The 23738-nt window shown below is 54.7% G+C and overlaps 1 protein-coding gene across 1 annotated transcript in view; it reads right to left on the bottom strand.

The window, feature by feature from the left end:
- The window catches only part of LOC144721860 (CUGBP Elav-like family member 3), a 66304-nt gene that overhangs the window by 12844 nt on the left and 29722 nt on the right, over window positions 1-23738 (bottom strand). The window contains exons 3-4 of the mRNA XM_078599781.1: window positions 7920-7968; window positions 5475-5603 (exon numbers count right to left, since the gene is read on the bottom strand). Of these exons, the coding sequence (XP_078455907.1) occupies window positions 5475-5603; window positions 7920-7968 (178 nt within the window). The remainder of the gene's footprint in view (window positions 1-5474; window positions 5604-7919; window positions 7969-23738) is intronic.

Raw genomic sequence — 23738 nt, 5'->3', positions numbered from 1 at the left:
CTGGCACGCTTGACATGTCTGGCACGCTTGACATGTCTGGCACGCTTGACATGTCTGGCACGCTTGACATGTCTGGCACGCTTGACATGTCTGGCACGCTTGACATGTCTGGCACGCTTGACATGTCTGGCACGCTTGACATGTCTGGCACGCTTGACATGTCTGGCACGCTTGACATGTCTGGCACGCTTGACATGTCTGGCACGCTTGACATGTCTGGCACGCTTGACATGTCTGGCACGCTTGACATGTCTGGCACGCTTGACATGTCTGGCACGCTTGACATGTCTGGCACGCTTGACATGTCTGGCACGCTTGACATGTCTGGCACGCTTGACATGTCTGGCACGCTTGACATGTCTGGCACGCTTGACATGTCTGGCACGCTTGACATGTCTGGCACGCTTGACATGTCTGGCACGCTTGACATGTCTGGCACGCTTGACATGTCTGGCACGCTTGACATGTCTGGCACGCTTGACATGTCTGGCACGCTTGACATGTCTGGCACGCTTGACATGTCTGGCACGCTTGACATGTCTGGCACGCTTGACATGTCTGGCACGCTTGACATGTCTGGCACGCTTGACATGTCTGGCACGCTTGACATGTCTGGCACGCTTGACATGTCTGGCACGCTTGACATGTCTGGCACGCTTGACATGTCTGGCACGCTTGACATGTCTGGCACGCTTGACATGTCTGGCACGCTTGACATGTCTGGCACGCTTGACATGTCTGGCACGCTTGACATGTCTGGCACGCTTGACATGTCTGGCACGCTTGACATGTCTGGCACGCTTGACATGTCTGGCACGCTTGACATGTCTGGCACGCTTGACATGTCTGGCACGCTTGACATGTCTGGCACGCTTGACATGTCTGGCACGCTTGACATGTCTGGCACGCTTGACATGTCTGGCACGCTTGACATGTCTGGCACGCTTGACATGTCTGGCACGCTTGACATGTCTGGCACGCTTGACATGTCTGGCACGCTTGACATGTCTGGCACGCTTGACATGTCTGGCACGCTTGACATGTCTGGCACGCTTGACATGTCTGGCACGCTTGACATGTCTGGCACGCTTGACATGTCTGGCACGCTTGACATGTCTGGCACGCTTGACATGTCTGGCACGCTTGACATGTCTGGCACGCTTGACATGTCTGGCACGCTTGACATGTCTGGCACGCTTGACATGTCTGGCACGCTTGACATGTCTGGCACGCTTGACATGTCTGGCACGCTTGACATGTCTGGCACGCTTGACATGTCTGGCACGCTTGACATGTCTGGCACGCTTGACATGTCTGGCACGCTTGACATGTCTGGCACGCTTGACATGTCTGGCACGCTTGACATGTCTGGCACGCTTGACATGTCTGGCACGCTTGACATGTCTGGCACGCTTGACATGTCTGGCACGCTTGACATGTCTGGCACGCTTGACATGTCTGGCACGCTTGACATGTCTGGCACGCTTGACATGTCTGGCACGCTTGACATGTCTGGCACGCTTGACATGTCTGGCACGCTTGACATGTCTGGCACGCTTGACATGTCTGGCACGCTTGACATGTCTGGCACGCTTGACATGTCTGGCACGCTTGACATGTCTGGCACGCTTGACATGTCTGGCACGCTTGACATGTCTGGCACGCTTGACATGTCTGGCACGCTTGACATGTCTGGCACGCTTGACATGTCTGGCACGCTTGACATGTCTGGCACGCTTGACATGTCTGGCACGCTTGACATGTCTGGCACGCTTGACATGTCTGGCACGCTTGACATGTCTGGCACGCTTGACATGTCTGGCACGCTTGACATGTCTGGCACGCTTGACATGTCTGGCACGCTTGACATGTCTGGCACGCTTGACATGTCTGGCACGCTTGACATGTCTGGCACGCTTGACATGTCTGGCACGCTTGACATGTCTGGCACGCTTGACATGTCTGGCACGCTTGACATGTCTGGCACGCTTGACATGTCTGGCACGCTTGACATGTCTGGCACGCTTGACATGTCTGGCACGCTTGACATGTCTGGCACGCTTGACATGTCTGGCACGCTTGACATGTCTGGCACGCTTGACATGTCTGGCACGCTTGACATGTCTGGCACGCTTGACATGTCTGGCACGCTTGACATGTCTGGCACGCTTGACATGTCTGGCACGCTTGACATGTCTGGCACGCTTGACATGTCTGGCACGCTTGACATGTCTGGCACGCTTGACATGTCTGGCACGCTTGACATGTCTGGCACGCTTGACATGTCTGGCACGCTTGACATGTCTGGCACGCTTGACATGTCTGGCACGCTTGACATGTCTGGCACGCTTGACATGTCTGGCACGCTTGACATGTCTGGCACGCTTGACATGTCTGGCACGCTTGACATGTCTGGCACGCTTGACATGTCTGGCACGCTTGACATGTCTGGCACGCTTGACATGTCTGGCACGCTTGACATGTCTGGCACGCTTGACATGTCTGGCACGCTTGACATGTCTGGCACGCTTGACATGTCTGGCACGCTTGACATGTCTGGCACGCTTGACATGTCTGGCACGCTTGACATGTCTGGCACGCTTGACATGTCTGGCACGCTTGACATGTCTGGCACGCTTGACATGTCTGGCACGCTTGACATGTCTGGCACGCTTGACATGTCTGGCACGCTTGACATGTCTGGCACGCTTGACATGTCTGGCACGCTTGACATGTCTGGCACGCTTGACATGTCTGGCACGCTTGACATGTCTGGCACGCTTGACATGTCTGGCACGCTTGACATGTCTGGCACGCTTGACATGTCTGGCACGCTTGACATGTCTGGCACGCTTGACATGTCTGGCACGCTTGACATGTCTGGCACGCTTGACATGTCTGGCACGCTTGACATGTCTGGCACGCTTGACATGTCTGGCACGCTTGACATGTCTGGCACGCTTGACATGTCTGGCACGCTTGACATGTCTGGCACGCTTGACATGTCTGGCACGCTTGACATGTCTGGCACGCTTGACATGTCTGGCACGCTTGACATGTCTGGCACGCTTGACATGTCTGGCACGCTTGACATGTCTGGCACGCTTGACATGTCTGGCACGCTTGACATGTCTGGCACGCTTGACATGTCTGGCACGCTTGACATGTCTGGCACGCTTGACATGTCTGGCACGCTTGACATGTCTGGCACGCTTGACATGTCTGGCACGCTTGACATGTCTGGCACGCTTGACATGTCTGGCACGCTTGACATGTCTGGCACGCTTGACATGTCTGGCACGCTTGACATGTCTGGCACGCTTGACATGTCTGGCACGCTTGACATGTCTGGCACGCTTGACATGTCTGGCACGCTTGACATGTCTGGCACGCTTGACATGTCTGGCACGCTTGACATGTCTGGCACGCTTGACATGTCTGGCACGCTTGACATGTCTGGCACGCTTGACATGTCTGGCACGCTTGACATGTCTGGCACGCTTGACATGTCTGGCACGCTTGACATGTCTGGCACGCTTGACATGTCTGGCACGCTTGACATGTCTGGCACGCTTGACATGTCTGGCACGCTTGACATGTCTGGCACGCTTGACATGTCTGGCACGCTTGACATGTCTGGCACGCTTGACATGTCTGGCACGCTTGACATGTCTGGCACGCTTGACATGTCTGGCACGCTTGACATGTCTGGCACGCTTGACATGTCTGGCACGCTTGACATGTCTGGCACGCTTGACATGTCTGGCACGCTTGACATGTCTGGCACGCTTGACATGTCTGGCACGCTTGACATGTCTGGCACGCTTGACATGTCTGGCACGCTTGACATGTCTGGCACGCTTGACATGTCTGGCACGCTTGACATGTCTGGCACGCTTGACATGTCTGGCACGCTTGACATGTCTGGCACGCTTGACATGTCTGGCACGCTTGACATGTCTGGCACGCTTGACATGTCTGGCACGCTTGACATGTCTGGCACGCTTGACATGTCTGGCACGCTTGACATGTCTGGCACGCTTGACATGTCTGGCACGCTTGACATGTCTGGCACGCTTGACATGTCTGGCACGCTTGACATGTCTGGCACGCTTGACATGTCTGGCACGCTTGACATGTCTGGCACGCTTGACATGTCTGGCACGCTTGACATGTCTGGCACGCTTGACATGTCTGGCACGCTTGACATGTCTGGCACGCTTGACATGTCTGGCACGCTTGACATGTCTGGCACGCTTGACATGTCTGGCACGCTTGACATGTCTGGCACGCTTGACATGTCTGGCACGCTTGACATGTCTGGCACGCTTGACATGTCTGGCACGCTTGACATGTCTGGCACGCTTGACATGTCTGGCACGCTTGACATGTCTGGCACGCTTGACATGTCTGGCACGCTTGACATGTCTGGCACGCTTGACATGTCTGGCACGCTTGACATGTCTGGCACGCTTGACATGTCTGGCACGCTTGACATGTCTGGCACGCTTGACATGTCTGGCACGCTTGACATGTCTGGCACGCTTGACATGTCTGGCACGCTTGACATGTCTGGCACGCTTGACATGTCTGGCACGCTTGACATGTCTGGCACGCTTGACATGTCTGGCACGCTTGACATGTCTGGCACGCTTGACATGTCTGGCACGCTTGACATGTCTGGCACGCTTGACATGTCTGGCACGCTTGACATGTCTGGCACGCTTGACATGTCTGGCACGCTTGACATGTCTGGCACGCTTGACATGTCTGGCACGCTTGACATGTCTGGCACGCTTGACATGTCTGGCACGCTTGACATGTCTGGCACGCTTGACATGTCTGGCACGCTTGACATGTCTGGCACGCTTGACATGTCTGGCACGCTTGACATGTCTGGCACGCTTGACATGTCTGGCACGCTTGACATGTCTGGCACGCTTGACATGTCTGGCACGCTTGACATGTCTGGCACGCTTGACATGTCTGGCACGCTTGACATGTCTGGCACGCTTGACATGTCTGGCACGCTTGACATGTCTGGCACGCTTGACATGTCTGGCACGCTTGACATGTCTGGCACGCTTGACATGTCTGGCACGCTTGACATGTCTGGCACGCTTGACATGTCTGGCACGCTTGACATGTCTGGCACGCTTGACATGTCTGGCACGCTTGACATGTCTGGCACGCTTGACATGTCTGGCACGCTTGACATGTCTGGCACGCTTGACATGTCTGGCACGCTTGACATGTCTGGCACGCTTGACATGTCTGGCACGGGCCCCAGTGCGGTGAATTAACTGGCGGTTGCGCTGCTCAATTCCGCCCCGATCGTCACCTGGCCCCCCCCCCCCCCCCCCCCGGGCCCTTTCGGCGCGTAGGCCCCCGTGCGGTAGCACCGTCTGCGGTAACACCGCGTGCGGTAGCCCCAAGTGCGGTAGCACCGTCTGCGCGCTCGACGGCGACCGTACCCTTGCTGGCGCCGTCCGGCCCGCGCAGCACCGTGCACTCCTCCATGTTGCCGAACGGCTGGAAGAGCCGCGCCACGTCCTCCTCGGTCTGCTGTTTTCCCAGCATGCCCACGAACAGCTTCCTGTCTGCTGGGGACCGGGGGCAGCAGGGGGGGGGGGCAGCAGGGGCAAGTGGGGGGCGGTGGGGGTTGCGCGCACGCGTGCGCCCGTGTCACTCACTGCGCGCCGACGCTCCGGTTGCCGTTAGCGACGGTCGCCCACGACAACCGGAGATGTTCAGAGGTGGCAATTGTCACAAAATTTCAGATACTTTTTGTGTTTTCCTTGTGATTACGTTCAGTCAAAGCGATGAGCGACAAGTCGAGTGAACTTCTGGTATGAGAACATGATAGAGATTTAGTTTAATACCTGGTAAATTGTGGAATGCCATGATTTCTGGTCTGTATTTAGTTTCATCTCTAGATCTAAACCAGCTCAAGCATCCCACAAATCACGTGACTCGGAACCCCTCCCCTGTCTCCGCCGCCCCCTGTCAAAACAGACGCCGCTCCTCGGCGCAACAGAATCGAGGCCCTGACGCAGCCTCTTCCTCCCGATCCTCATCTCTCCTGACCCTCTGCTCCTATTTCTCCGCTCCTTTTCCATCCTTTTCCTCTAATTTTCCACGTCTTATTTCCCCCCCCCCACGCATTACATCATTGGCTCTGCTCCCCTTCCCGCGGTGCGCCACGGCTACATAATTGCGAATAATAATAATTTAAACTTGTACCCGCTATCTCTTCGAGAGAGAGATCCTTCTGAAGAGGTACGATGAACCACAGACAAGCTGGAGCGCAGCCAGGATCACTGCCAACAATTTCCCAAGTTCTGCGGTCCTTTATTGATTAAAATATGTTCAGCCAATTGATCGCGTTTATACAAGTGAGAGGAAAACCAGAGCACCTGGAGAAAACCCCCGAGTGTGAGGGGGAAACACTCTGTACCATACAGATGGAACAGGTGGAGTCCACATTTTGCTGTGCCACCTTCTCCTAGCGAGCCAGGGTACGGCTCCTCCCGGCATCTGTTTGTGATCCAGCAACCCTCGCCGCTGCCTCCGCAGTGCTGGGTCACAGACAACGTGCAGCGGAGCCACCGCTGCCTGCCTATTGAGGATCCTGCATCGGTTTGCTCCGTGAAACATTTTTTTCTCCGCAAAGTAATCTCCTGCTCACGTGAGCATCGAGGCAATGGCGCTCACCCCCCAATTGCAGCCCCGCAGAGCCGGCGGTGGAAATGTGACATTTGTATGGCGAGGGGGAGTCTGTCCATGGGACAACCATTTTTCGACTTTCCACAAAGGGGAAGTGATTCTATTGAGGGGCTGCGGGGAATGTCGGGTACCCTCGTGACTTTCTGCTTTTAGTTGTTTGCAAAATGTGACACCCGCAGTCACCCCCCACCCCGTCACACCCCGTCCCACCCCTTAGCCAATGGATTACCCAGCATGCCCTGCAGGCAGCTTTTTGCAGGCAGGTCATGGGGATGGTGGGGGGTGAGGGGGAGTGGGTGGGGGGAGTGGGGGCGGAGTTGGGGGTGGGGGGCAGAGTTGGGGGGTGGGGGGCGGAGTGGGGGGTGGGGGGCGGGTGGGAGAAGTGGATGGGGGGAGTGGGGGGCGAGTGGGGGGGTGGGGGGCGGGAGAGGGGAGTGGGAGGTGTGGATGGGGGGAGGGACGGGTGGGGGGTGAGCGGGAGTGGGGGGGAGTGGATGGGGTGTAGGGGGAGTGGGGGGGGGAGTGGGTGGGGTGTAGGGGGAGTGGGGGGGGGGAGTGGATGGGGTGTAGGGGGAGTGGGGGGGGGAGTGGGTGGGGTGTAGCGGGTGAGGGAGAGTGGGGGGTGAGAGGGAGTGAGGGGGGAGCGGATGGGGTGAGGGGGAGTGGGGGGGGAGTGGGGGGGGTGAGGGGAAGTGGGGGTTGGGAGTTGGGGGGGTGAGGGGGAGTGGATGGGGAGTGGGTGGAGTGAGGGGAGTGAGGGGTGAGGGGGGGTGAGTGGGGGAGTGGATGGGGGGGGGGGTCCGGCTTGGAGGGGGCGTTCCCGTTACCGCGGGGCGTGATGCGAGGCTCTGTAACCGTGGCAACCACTCCCTACGGTTGCCACGGCAACATAATTAGCCTCATTAGCATCACAAAAAAATCGTCAGGGCTCCTCGCGTGTTCGTGCCAACGGGTTGCGTTTTAATTAGAGGCCTGCGCGTGGCGTCGTGCCTATCCGACGTGACGAGGTGTGGGGTGTGCGAGGAGGTTGGTGTGACGAGGTTGTGCGGGGTATGCGAAGAGGTACGCGCACGTGGCGTGTGACGATGTCAATCAATTACGTGTGTAATTCGGTCTTGTGGCGGTGTGGTTTTTGAGGGGTGTGTGACGAGGTGTGACGAGGTGCGAGGTGTGATGAGGTGTTCCGGCGTTACCTCCCCGGCTCTCGCAGTCGGCTGGTTTCACCTGAATAGGCCGCGTCATCTGCACACAAAGAACGACACGGCCATCACCATCATCACCATGATCATCACCACCACCACCATCATCACCACCATCATCAACGCCATCATCAACGCCATCATCACCACCATCATCACCATCACCACCATCATCAACACCATCATCAACGCCATCATCACCACCATCATCACCACCATCAACACCATCATCAACGCCATCATCACCACCATCATCACCATCATCACCACCATCATCAACACCATCATCACCACCATCATCATCACCATCATCATCATCACCATCATCACCATCATCATCATCACCACCACCATCATCATCACCATCATCACCACCATCATCATCACCATCATCATCATCATCACCACCACCATCATCATCACCATCATCACCACCATCATAACCACCATCATCACCACCATCATCATCATCACCATCAACACCATCATCACCACCACCATCATCACCATCACCACGATCATCACCATCAACACCATCATCACCACCATCATCATCACAATCACCACCATCACCACCACCATCATCACCACCATCATCACCACCATCATCACCATCAACACCATCATCACCACCAACATCACCACCATCATCACCACCATAATCATCACCATCATCACCACCATCATCACCACCATCATCACCATCATCACCACCACCATCATCACCACCATCATCACCACCATCATCACCATCAACACCATCATCACCACCAACATCACCACCATCATCACCACCATAATCATCACCATCATCACCACCATCATCACCACCATCATCACCATCATCACCACCATCATCATCATCACCACCATCATCATCACCACCATCATCACCACCATCATCATCATCATCACCACCATCACCACCATCACCATCATCACCATCATCATCATCACCATCATCACCACCATCACCACCACCATCATCACCACCACCACCATCATCACCACCATCATCATCACCACCATCATCACCACCATCATCATCACCACCATCATCACCACCATCACCACCACCATCACCACCACCATCATCACCATCATCACCATCATCATCATCACCATCATCACCACCATCACCACCACCATCATCACCACCACCACCATCATCACCACCATCATCATCACCACCATCATCACCACCATCATCATCACCACCATCACCACCACCATCATCACCATCATCATCACCACCATCACCATCATCACCATCATCATCATCACCATCATCACCACCATCACCACCACCATCATCACCACCACCACCATCATCACCACCATCATCATCACCACCATCATCACCACCATCATCATCACCACCATCATCACCACCATCACCACCACCATCACCACCACCATCATCACCATCATCATCACCACCATCACCATCATCACCATCATCACCACCATCACCACCACCATCATCACCACCACCATCACCACCATTATCACCACCATCACCATCATCACCATCATCACCATCATCATCATCACCATCATCACCACCATCACCACCACCATCATCACCACCACCACCATCATCACCACCATCATCATCACCACCATCATCACCACCATCATCATCACCACCATCATCACCACCATCATCACCACCACCATCACCACCATCATCACCACCACCATCACCACCATCATCACCATCATCATCACCACCATCACCATCATCACCATCATCATCATCACCATCATCACCACCATCACCACCACCATCATCACCACCACCACCATCATCACCACCATCATCATCACCACCATCATCACCACCATCATCATCACCACCATCACCACCACCATCACCATCATCACCACCACCATCACCACCATCATCATCACCACCATCATCACCACCATCATCATCACCACCATCATCACCACCACCATCACCACCATCATCACCATCATCATCACCACCATCACCATCATCACCATCATCATCATCACCATCATCACCACCATCACCACCACCATCATCACCACCACCACCATCATCACCACCATCATCATCACCACCATCATCACCACCATCATCATCACCACCATCATCACCACCACCATCATCACCACCATCACCACCATCACCATCATCACCACCATCATCACCACCATCAGCCCAGTATCAACACCAGAATCGTCACTAACATCATAATCATCGGCCCCATAACCAACATAATCATCTTTATCATCGCTATCCACTCCAAACAAAGATCCCCCGTATAGCCTTAACAGACTGTTGGGGCCAGAGCTGTTAACACCTCTTTACAACAACAACAACAAGAGCCGCCATTCGCCACAAAGCGGCGGAGACGTCGCCACGGCGCTTGTGCCAGGCTAGGTGCACTCCGAGGCCGCGTGAAGTGTCGAAGTCTCCCCGACGAGAGGTCACCCGCGCACCTCGGTACACAACGCGACTCACCACGGAACTTGCGCTCCCCGTCGACGCGCGCGAACGCCGCGCCCCTCCCGCGCACTCCACGGCGCGACCACGGCACGATTCGCACGCAGCTCCCACGAGAATCACCGTGACCCAGCGCCCTCGCGATGGATACAATAATCGCCGAACGACGACGCTCGCCGTTCTTGATTACGAATTCCTCCGGCGTCGCGGCGCCCTTTGCGCGCTGTCCGCGAACGCCGATACGCGACGCGCGTTCATCGCGAGGGGGGCCACGGGAACGTGGAGGGGGGCCACGGGAACGTCGAGGGGGGCCACAGGAACGTGGAGGGGGCCACGGCGCGGTTCGCCGTCTGGATGAAGACGCGCGCCGCTAATTAGGAGCGACCGCCGTCATTAATTGGCGGTGATTGCGAGCGGCGCGTGGCGGCGAGGAGGCGCTTTGTCGCCCGTCTCTTTAATAAAACACGGACCGGGCGAGGAGGAGGCGGCACGGGCGGACAGAGACCGGGGTAGGAGGCACGGACAGATTGACAGATGGCTCGAGCTCGCGCACAGATGGATGGACACAGGGCGAGAGAAGCCTACAGATAGACGGACAAAGAGGCGCACGGACAGGCGGACAGGGAGTCAGATGGACAGACGGACGGGAAGATGTAAAGACGGACGAACAGAGGGACAACCCAGATGGACAGAATTGACAGGCGGGCGGGCGGTGGAAAGAATGGCGGAGATGTCGCGTCTCTCGACGTCAGGGCGCATGGCATCACGCGCGTTTGTTAAGTCGATATACACACAGATGCCTCCAGCCGTGGAGATGGAGCGATGTAATCGACTCGCGGGCAGGTGCTACGTGCAGAGCAGTCCCTGGGGTACGCGAATCGGGGCGACCGCCCCAGGCCCCGCGCTTGGGGGGGGGGGGGCTGCGCTTCGGCGTCACGGTGGTGTCGGATGCGATGATGTCCGTTTAGTTTGAAGGCGTCGGGTGAGCCCACGCGGTGGACGATTCGCCCCGGCCCTGGCTACGTGGATTGTTATTGCATCGCAGGATCGCGAAAGATGAGGGCGGCTTGGGGAGAGGCCGTCATCCAGCAGTGGATTGGCCATGGCTCACGATGTATCTGTGCGCTGCGTGCAGGTGGCGCACAGCGTGAGAGCGGACGGCGCGTGTCACAGGGGACTCTTTTCGTGTACCCAATAGGGATGGCATCTCATACAGATGTGTATCGAGGTGTACGCACGGTGTCGAACCCGGCGACCAGAGTTCGATTTCCGTTCACGATCAACACCAGTGACGATTATCTGAACCGGTCTTGGGCCTCCCTTCAGTCGACTCAGCCTCAAATGAGTACCTGGTGCGGTGTGTAGTAAACATCGCTAGCACTGGGAGACAAAGGCGGCCGGGCGTGGTGCTGGCCACCCTCTTTGTGTGCCGTGCCGGCCTTCATAGGTTCTTGTTAATTGCATTTGCCCTAACAGTCTGTTAAGGCTAGACGGGGGATCTTTGTCTTGTGTGCATATAGAGGCGTGTGTGTGTAGGGGTGTGTATATCGAGGCGTGTGCAGGGGTGTGTATATCGAGGCGTGTGCAGGGGTGTGTATATCGAGGCGTGTGTAATGGGTATATATATAGAGGTGTGTAGGGGCTGTATATAGAAGGTTCGTATATAGAGGTGTGTATAGGGCTGTGTATTTAGAGGTGTATATATAGATGAGTGTATATATAGATGTGTATAGCTATAGGGGTTGTAGCTATAGGGTTGTAGCTATAGGGTTGTAGCTATAGGGGTTTAGCTATAGGGGTGTGTGTGTATATATAGGGGTTTAGCTATAGGTGTGTGTGTGTGTGTATATATAGGTGTGTGTATATAGATGTGTATATATAGAGGTGTGTGGAGCGGGGTGTTGGTGTGTGCCCCCACCCTCACACACGGAGCGGCGGCACCACGTGACCTTTAAACGAGAGGGGTGTGGGGGGGGCGGAGGAGGAGGGGGGGCAGGAGGAATTGAGGGGGGGACCACATGAGGGGCGGGGGGGATGGGGGGAGGGGACTCACCCAAGCGGAGATGGGCATGGGGGAGGGGAGGGGCCGGGCAGTGAGAGGGAGAAAGTGGGGGAGGGGTGGGGGAGGGGTGGGGGAGGGGTGGGGGAGGGGTGGGGGAGGGGTGGGGGAGGGGTGGGGGAGGGGGAGGGGAGGGGTGGGGGAGGGGTGGGGGAGGAGAGAGCGACCGAACCAGACAGGGGGTGGGGGGAGGGGAAGCTGGGAGCGCCCATTGCCATGGCAACCACCTCCCCTGCGCGCGACAGTTGCCTAGTAACGGCTGATACAAGGAATGCACGGACACGCGCACACACACGTGCATACTAACACACGTGTACACACACACACGTACACACACACACGTGCATACTAACACACGTGTACACACACACACGTGTACACACACACACACGTGTACACACACACGTGCATACTAACACACGTGTACACACACGCACGTGTACACACACGTGTACACACACACACGTGCATACTAACACACGTGTACACACACACACGTGTACACACAACACACACGTGTACACACACGTGCATACTAACACACGTGTACACACACACACGTGCATACTAACACATACACACGTGTACACACACACACACGCGTACACACACACACGTGTACACAACACACACACACACATGTGCATACTAACACACGTGCATACTAACACACGTGTACACACACACGTGTACACACACACGTGTACACACACACGTGCATACTAACACATGTGTACACAACACACACACAGGCACACACGTGCCTACTAACACACGTGTACACAACACACACACGTGCATACTAACACACACACGTGTACACACGTGCATACTAACACACGTGTACACAACACGCAGGCACACACGGACACACACAGGCACACTCAGATTGCGAATTAAATAACGCGTAATTCATCTACATTGTGTTTAAGCACATTTTGATATGTATGCTCTATATATTGATTTACACGCGATATTTCTATATAAATAAATAATCTACGCGTGTGTGTGTCTATGTGCGTGTGTGTCTATGTATATAATTGTGTGTGTGTGTAACTGTGTATATATGTGTGTGCATGTATAATGTGTGTGTTTATGGTTTATATAAACCCACACAGGGCGCTGTGTAAATGTCATCGCGTGTGTGTGTGTGTGGGTTGCGGTGCGTATATGTACGTGCGTGCACTACGGTATTGTGTACATGTACCATGGTATTGTTTACTGTGTATACATATATATGTATACTTTAAATAAGATATTATATTGTGTGTAGGCGTATGTCTTTGTTGTTATTGTGGATGTGTGTAATTATATTGTGTAAACGCGCGTGTATACACCGGTGTGTGTGCGTGCATCTTGATGTGTACGTGTGAAATGACGTTGTGTAAAGGTGTGCACTCAGATATTGTGTTGATGCGTGTGTGTGTACACCATTGGTACATGCGGTTACGTCTACGATATGTTTTTTTCGTCATAACGGCGTTATGTAACGTATACAGGTGGTGTGTGTGTGTGTGTGTAACCCGTGATGTGTGTATGCGTGTACGATTGTGACCGTGGTGTTGTGTACACGTGTGTGTACACAAACATACACAACGCGGCGAGCATAAAGTTACATTTATTTCAGCGTCAGTAAAGCCCCGTTGATTGTGTCTACACGATTATGTATACACAATGTTGTTGCGTGTGCACAATTGTGTGTATACGATGGTGAATATACGAGTTGATGTGTACACGGTTATGTGTACACACCAAATTGGGTAAGTGGCCACGATTGTTGCTTGCGAGTATACTATTGTGTGTGTGTACATGATTGTGGTACACGAGTGTGGGGAGCGGTGGTGAAGTTGTCAGCGCTACGCTGCGCTACGAACCTGGCGTCCCGGGTTTGATTCCTGCTCAGGGCCAACACCGCCAGTGACGATTATCTGAACCGGTACTGGGCCTCCCCTAGGTCGACTCAGCCTCGAATGAGTACCTGGTGCGGTGTGTAAAAACATCGACACTTGGAAGACAAAGGCGGCCGGACGTGGTGCTGGTCACCAGCCGGCCTTCATAGGTGCTCGCTAACAGCACTTGCCTCAACAGTCTGTTAAAGGCTATACGGGGAATCTTTGTCTTTGGTATGCGAGTGTTTAAATGTCGCACTTGAATGACTGCGTATGTGAGGGTTTAAAACAGAACACATTCAACACACAACACGGATCCCAGATTCCACACAGTGCAATGGTGATCCATCACATCAACACCGATACACACGCGTCTCTCACACACACAACCTGCACACACCTGAGCTCGCGTGTGCATATCATTCACACTTGTACGTGCGTGCGTGCGTTTATCGGCCAATGCTGCATTGTGTTTCTTGATATACAGGATTGTGTTATGTGCGTTTTAGTGTAGTGATTGAGTACATGAAGACACACAACGCAAAGCAGGCAGTGCACTAACTACGACATTGAGTGCACAGAGCACAGTGCACCCACAAGCACATCCTGTAAACGTTACGCATATACGTAACACAGACACACAAACAAGATGACACATTATGCATGTATGCTGAATACATTAACACACGGATTGTGTTACGGTTGTTTCCACACACACAACAGACTGGTACACACACACACACATCAGACTCACACACGCACAAGCAAGCGTGCACCCTCCGTAACAGCCAGCCCAGAGGCGACAATGACTCTTGGGGCTGCTGCTGCTGTTGGCGAGCACCGACTGAGGAGGGCCTGGACGCTGTGGCCAGCACATGGGCAGGAATCGAACTCGGCTCACCGGGGTTCCTAGTGCTGCGCGCTAACCGCTGCGCCACCACTCCACAAAAACAACAGCCGCCGTTCAGCCACGAAGTGACGGTGACGTCACCACGTCGCCTGTGCCAGGCTAGGTGCACCTTGAGGCCACGTGAAGTGTCGAAAGGCTCGCTGCTGACAGGAGGTCTCGGGACAGATCCAGCAGGTGCCATGGGTTGGCTGACTGAGATGACCGCACCACCTGTTCCACCTTGCTGCGTTTTAGCCACCGGCGCTCCGCTCGTTGTTTTGAGCGTCGCCCCTCTGCCCTCCGTTGTTGTTGGAGGGCGACTGCCTCCAATTGACCAGTAGCGTCCTTCACAAGCCTCCTCAATACCCGTGAACACACACGCGCATCTAAAGCACACACACACAGGCATCTAAAACACACACACACATATCTAAAGCACACACACACACACACGCATCTAAAGCACACACACACACGCATCTAAAGCACACACACACGCATCTAAAGCACACACACACACGCGCATCTAAAGCACACACACGCATCTAAAGAACGCACACACGCGCATCTAAAGCACACACATGCATCTAAAGAACGCACACACACGCATCTAAAGCACACACACACACGCATCTAAAGCACACACACACGCATCTAAAGCACACACACACGCATCAAAAGCACACACACACACGCGCATCTAAAGCACACACACGCATCTAAAGAACGCACACACGCGCATCTAAAGCACACACACGCATCTAAAGAACGCACACAGACACGCATCTAAAGCACACACACGCATCTAAAGAACGCACACAGACACGCATCTAAAGCACACACACGCATCTAAAGAACGCACACAGACACGCATCTAAAGCACACACACACACACGCATCTAAAGCACACACACGTATCTAAAGCACACACACACGCATCTAAAGCACACACACACGTATCTAAAGCACACACACACGCATCTAAAGCACACACACACACGCGCATCTAAAGTACACACACACACGCATCTAAAGAACACACACACGCATCTAAAGCACACACACACACGCAACTAAAGCACACACACACGCATCTAAAGCACACACACACATCTAAAGCACACACACACACGCATCTAAAGCACACACACACACGCAACTAAAGAACGCACACAGGCACGCATCTAAAGCACACACACACACACGCATCTAAAGCACACACACACGCATCTAAAGCACACACACAGACATGCATCTAAAGCACACACACAGACACGCATCTAAAGCACACACACACACACGCATCTAAAGAACACACACACGCAACTAAAGCACACACACACACACGCATCTAAAGCACACACACACACACACACATCTAAAGCACACACACGCATCTAAAGCACACACACACATCTAAAGCACACAAACACACGCAACTAAAGCACACACACACATCTAAAGCACACACACACGCATCTAAAGCACACACACACGCAACTAAAGCACACACACACACACATCTAAAGCACACACACACACATCTAAAACACACACACATCTAAAGCACACACACACGCATCTAAAGCACACACACACGCATCTAAAGCACACACACACGCATCTAAAGCACACACATATCTAAAGCACACACACACGCATCTAAAGCACACACACACACACATCTAAAGCACACACACACACGCACATCTAAAGCACACACACACGCATCTAAAGAACGCACACACGCGCATCTAAAGCACACACACGCATCTAAAGAACGCACACAGACACGCATCTAAAGCACACACACACACACGCATCTAAAGCACACACACGCACGCATCTAAGGCACACACACAGACACGCATCTAAAGAACGCACACACACACACGCATCTAAAGCACACACACACGCATCTAAAGCACACACACACGCATCTAAAGCACACAAACACATATCTAAAGCACACACACACGCATCTAAAGCACACACACACACACATCTAAAGCACACACACACACACGCGCATCTAAAGCACACACACACACGCATCTAAAGAACGCACACACGCGCATCTAAAGCACACACACGCATCTAAAGAACGCACACAGACACGCATCTAAAGCACACACACACACACGCATCTAAAGCACACACACGCACGCATCTAAGGCACACACACAGACACGCATCTAAAGAACGCACACACACACACGCATCTAAAGCACACACACACGCATCTAAAGCACACACACACGCGCGCATTTAAAGCACACACACACAAGCATCTAAAGCACACACACGCATCTAAAGAACGCACACAGACACGCATTTAAAGCACACACACGCATCTAAAGCACACACACACGCATCTAAAGCACACACAGACACGCATCTAAAGCACACACACAGACACGCATCTAAAGCACACACACACACACGCATCTAAAGAACACACACACGCATCTAAAGCACACACAGACACGCATCTAAAGCACACACACAGACACGCATCTAAAGCACACACACACACGCATCTAAAGAACACACACACGCATCTAAAGCACACACACACGCAACTAAAGCCCACACACACACGCATCTAAAGCACACACACACATCTAAAGCACACACACACACGCATCTAAAGCACACACACACATCTAAAGCACACACACACGCAACTAAAGCACACACACACACATCTAAAGCACACACACACGGATCTAAAGCACACACACACATCTAAAGCACACACGCAACTAAAGCGCACACACACACATCTAAAGCACACACACACGCATCTAAAGCACACACACACACACGCAACTAAAGCACACACACACACACGCAACTAAAGCACACACACATGCATCTAAAGCACACACACACGCATCTAAAGCACACACACATGCATCTAAAGCACACACACACATATCTAAAGCACACACACACGCATCTAAAGCACACACACACACACGCATATAAAGCACACAAACACATATCTAAAGCACACACACACATATCTAAAGCACACACACACGTGCGCTTGCTCCGCTTGTCGCCGCGACTGGAGGCAGGTGGGAGCCGCGGGGGTAGGGGGACGGGAGGCTGCCCGGGAGGACATGGGGACTTTCACCACCAGCACGGTGGAGTGTGCCCACCAGCACGGTGGAGTGTGCCCACTAACACGGTGGAGTGTTCCCACTAACACGGTGGAGTGTTCCCACTAACACGGTGGAGTGTTCCCACTAACACGGTGGAGTGTGCCCACCAGCACGGTGGAGTGTGCCCACCAGCACGGTGGAGTGTGCCCACTAACACGGTGGAGTGTTCCCACTAACACGGTGGAGTGTTCCCACTAACACGGTGGAGTGTGCCCACTAACACGGTGGAGTGTGCCCACTAACACGGTGGAGTGTGCCCACTAACACGGTGGAGTGTGCCCACTAACACGGTGGAGTGTTCCCACTAACACGGTGGAGTGTGCCCACCAACACGGTGGAGTGTTCCCACCAACACGGTGGAGTGTGCCCACCAACACGGTGGAGTGTTCCCACTAACACGGTGGAGTGTTCCCACCAACACGGTGGAGTGTTCCCACCAACACGGTGGAGTGTTCCCACCAACACGGTGGAGTGTTCCCACCAACACGGTGGAGTGTTCCCACTAACACGGTGGAGTGTGCCCACTAACACGGTGGAGTGTGCCCACTAACACGGTGGAGTGTTCCCACTAACACGGCGGAGTGTTCCCACTAACACGGTAGAGTGTGCCCACTAACACGGTGGAGTGTGCCCACCAGCACGGTGGAGTGTTCCCACTAACACGGTGGAGTGTGCCCACTAACACGGTGGAGTGTGCCCACCAGCACGGTGGAGTGTTCCCACTAACACGGTGGAGTGTTCCCACTAACACGGTGGAGTGTTCCCACCAACACGGTGGAGTGTTCCCACTAACACGGTGGAGTGTGCCCACTAGCACGGTGGAGTGTGCCCACTAACACGGTGGAGTGTGCCCACTAACACGGTGGAGTGTTCCCACTAACACGGTGGAGTGTGCCCACCAGCACGGTGGAGTGTGCCCACTAACACGGTGGAGTGTTCCCACCAACACGGTGGAGTGTGCCCACTAACACGGTGGAGTGTGCCCACCAACACGGTGGAGTGTTCCCACCAACACGGTGGAGTGTGCCCACTAACACGGTGGAGTGTGCCCACTAACACGGTGGAGTGTTCCAACCAACACGGTGGAGTGTGCCCACCAACACGGTGGAGTGTGCCAACCAACACGGTGGAGTGTGCCCACCAACACGGTGGAGTGTTCCCACTAACACGGTGGAGTGTTCCCACTAACACGGTGGAGTGTTCCAACCAACACGGTGGAGTGTGCCCACCAACACGGTGGAGTGTGCCCACCAACACGGTGGAGTGTGCCCACCAACACGGTGGAGTGTTCCCACCAACACGGTGGAGTGTGCCCACCAACACGGTGGAGTGTGCCCACTAACACGGTGGAGTGTTCCCACTAACACGGTGGAGTGTGCCCACCAGCACGGTGGAGTGTGCCCACCAGCACGGTGGAGTGTGCCCACCAACACGGTGGAGTGTGCCCACCAACACGGTGGAGTGTGCCCACTAACACGGTGGAGTGTTCCCACTAACACGGTGGAGTGTGCCCACCAGCACGGTGGAGTGTGCCCACTAACACGGTGGAGTGTGCCCACCAACACGGTGGAGTGTTCCCACTAACACGGTGGAGTGTTCCAACCAACACGGTGGAGTGTGCCCACCAACATGGTGGAGTGTGCCCACCAACACGGTGGAGTGTGCCCACCAACACGGTGGAGTGTTCCCACTAACACGGTGGAGTGTGCCCACTAACACGGTGGAGTGTGCCCACCAACACGGCGGAGTGTTCCCACTAACACGGCGGAGTCTTCCCACTAACACAGTGGAGTGTGCCCACTAACACGGCGCAGCGGCACCACCGATATGGTCTCCGAGGGCCATCACAGTGGAGACTTGTGACCAGTAGAATGGTGGCAGTGACCACCAACCAGGCGGCGAATCAGAATCTTTATTCATATTGGAGGAATCCGATGAGCTATTTTCTCAGATTTCCAGTAGAATGACCCGTCACGGTGGAACGTGACGGTGGTCACGTTCCACCGTGACCACCGTGACCACCGTCACGGTGGAACGTGACCACCGTCACGGTGGAACGTGACCACCACGGCCGAGATGTGGGCCCAGCACCAACATGGTGGGCCTGATCGCCAATATGGCGGTGTGCGATGGTATCATTTGATTCCCCTGGTCTGATTTTCGAGGGTGAACGTTTCACTGCCGTGTGCGTTGTCGATTGTGTGTGACGAAGGGCGTTGTTGTGGGGTGCACGCGAACAGCACTTGCCCCAACAGTCTGTTCAGGCTATACGGAGGATCTTTGTGCTATGTGTGTTGGGCGTGATTCTATGCTTGCGAAACGTGGACTCGTTTAAATGCACATCTGTGCCGGTTTTAATCATTCAGGTAGGCCTGACAATGATCAATCCAGGGGTTAATCAGGCTGCCCTGTGTCCCATCAAGTGAGCTCCTCCGGCAAGAGAAGCTGCGTTGGCTGGGTCATGTATCCCGCATGCCCAAGCAGCTTCTGTTTGGCCGGATATGGGGGCTAAATGGGCGCGGCACGGGCTAGAGAAGAGATGGAATAATGTGGTAATGGAGGATGTGGAGCTGAGTGGACTTGCTAAAGATAGGTATCAGCGGTGTCAAGATCGGCCTCTGTGGAAGAGGCTCGTGAAGAACACTGCTACTGGGCAGTTGGAGGCAGTCGCCCTCCAGCAACAGCGGAGGAGCGACGCTCACAGTGTGGGGAGAACAGGCGGTGCATCTGTCGGTCATCATCCCAGGAAACCCATGGTCTGTGCCGTGACCTGTCAGCAGCGAGTCTTCCACACTTCATGTGGCCTCAAAGTGCACCTAGAATGGCACAACCGGCGGTCGCTGTGTGGTGGTGTGTAGCTGTGTGTGTGTGTGTTGGGGTTCGTGCTGTACCGGCTGTGTGGTGGTGTGTAGCTGTGTGTGTGTATTGGGTTTCGTGCTGTACCGGCTGTGTGGTGGTGTGTAGCTGTGTGTGTGTTGGGGTTCGTGCTGTACCGGTTGTGTGGTGGTGTGTAGCTGTGTGTGTGTGTGTTGGGGTTCGTGCTGTACCGGCTGTGTGGTGGTGTGTAGCTGTGTGTGTGTATTGGGTTTCGTGCTGTACCGGCTGTGTGGTGGTGTGTAGCTGTGTGTGTGTATTGGGTTTCGTGCTGTACCGGCTGTGTGGTGGTGTGTAGCTGTGTGTGTGTTGGGGTTCGTGCTGTACCGGTTGTGTGGTGGTGTGTAGCTGTGTGTGTGTGTGTTGGGGTTCGTGCTGTACCGGCTGTGTGGTGGTGTGTAGCTGTGTGTGTGTATTGGGTTTCGTGCTGTACCGGCTGTGTGGTGGTGTGTAGCTGTGTGTGTGTTGGGGTTCGTGCTGTACCGGTTGTGTGGTGGTGTGTAGCTGTGTGTGTGTGTGTGTTGGGGTTCGTGCTGTACCGGCTGTGTGGTGGTGTGTAGCTGTGTGTGTGTATTGGGTTTCGTGCTGTACCGGCTGTGTGGTGGTGTGTAGCTGTGTGTGTGTGTGTTGGGGTTCGTGCTGTACCGGCTGTGTGGTGGTGTGTAGCTGTGTGTGTGTTGGGGTTCGTGCTGTACCGGTTGTGTGGTGGTGTGTAGCTGTGTGTGTGTGTGTTGGGGTTCGTGCTGTACCGGCTGTGTGGTGGTGTGTAGCTGTGTGTGTGTGTGTTGGGGTTCGTGCTGTACCGGCTGTGTGGTGGTGTGTAGCTGTGTGTGTGTGTGTTGGGGTTCGTGCTGTACCGGTTGTGTGGTGGTGTGTAGCTGTGTGTGTGTGTTGGGGTTCGTGCTGTACCGGCTGTGTGGTGGTGTGTAGCTGTGTGTGTGTGTGTTGGGGTTCGTGCTGTACCGGCTGTGTGGTGGTGTGTAGCTGTGTGTGTTGGGTTTCGTGCTGTACCGGCTGTGTGGTGGTGTGTAGCTGTGTGTGTGTGTGTTGGGGTTCGTGCTGTACCGGCTGTGTGGTGGTGTGTAGCTGTGTGTGTGTGTGTTGGGGTTCGTGCTGTACCGGCTGTGTGGTGGTGTGTAGCTGTGTGTGTGTGTGTTGGGGTTCGTGCTGTACCGGCTGTGTGGTGGTGTGTAGCTGTGTGTGTGTGTGTTGGGGTTCGTGCTGTACCGGCTGTGTGGTGGTGTGTAGCTGTGTGTGTTGGGGTTCGTGCTGTACCGGCTGTGTGGTGGTGTGTAGCTGTGTGCGAAACGTGGACCCCCCTAGTGGAGCATCTTCGCCGGTTGGAAACATTTAGGCTGGCCTGCCTACGATCCATCCTGGGTTTAACCTGCAGGCTGGATTGTGTGAGGAGCTCACAAGTCCTTGAAAGATCTGGGAAAAGTCCCATCAGTGAGCTCCTCCGGCAGGCAAGGCTGCGTTGGCTGGGTCATGTAGCCCGCGTGCCCAGCCACCGCATGCCTAAACAGCTTTTGTTCGGCCGGATCGAGGGGGCTAAACGGGCGCGGCACGGGCTAGAGAAGAGATGGAGTGATGTGGTACAGGAGGACGTGGAGCTGAGTGGACTTGCCGATGACTGGTACCAGCGGTGTCAAGATCGGCCTCTGTGGAGGAGGCTCGTGAAGGACGCTACTGGGCAGTTGGAGGCAGTCGCCCTCCAACAACAACGGAGGGCGGAGGAGCGACGCTCACAACAACGAGCGGAGCGACGGGTGGCTAAAGCACAGCAAGTTGGTACAGTAGGGGGCACAGGTGGTGCATCGGCCAGTCATCTCGGTCATCTCGGTCAGTCGACCCGTGGCACCTGGGTCTGCCCCGTGACCTCCTGCCAGCGGGCGTTCGACACTTCACGTGGCCTCAAGGTGCACATGGCCTGGCACAAGCGTCGTGGTGACGTCACCGCCACTTAGTGGCGAATGGCGGTTGTTGTTGTCGTGTGTGTCGCTGTGTGTGTGTCGCTGTGTGTGTCGCTGTGTGTGTCGCTGTGTGTGTGTGTTGCTGTGTGTGTGTGTGTCGCTGTGTGTGTGTCGCTGTGTGTGTCGCCGTGTGTGTGTGTCGCTGTGTGTGTCGTGTGTGTCGCTGTGTGTGTGTCGCTGTGTGTGTCGCTGTGTGTGTGTGTTGCTGTGTGTGTGTGTGTCGCTGTGTGTGTGTCGCTGTGTGTGTCGCCGTGTGTGTGTGTCGCTGTGTGTGTCGTGTGTGTCGCTGTGTGTGTGTCGCTGTGTGTGTCGCTGTGTGTGTGTCACTGTGTGTGTGTGTCGCTGTGTGTGTGTCGCTGTGTGTGTGTGTCGCTGTGTGTGTGTCACTGTGTGTGTGTGTCGCTGTGTGTGTGTCGCTGTGTGTGTCGCTGTGTGTGTGTCACTGTGTGTGTGTGTCGCTGTGTGTGTGTCGCTGTGTGTGTG

Source organism: Lampetra planeri, chromosome 13 (assembly GCF_965212315.1).
Source record: "Lampetra planeri chromosome 13, kcLamPlan1.2.h2, whole genome shotgun sequence".
Classification (NCBI taxonomy): domain Eukaryota; kingdom Metazoa; phylum Chordata; class Hyperoartia; order Petromyzontiformes; family Petromyzontidae; genus Lampetra; species Lampetra planeri.
This window is presented reverse-complemented; position numbering and strand designations above follow the sequence as displayed.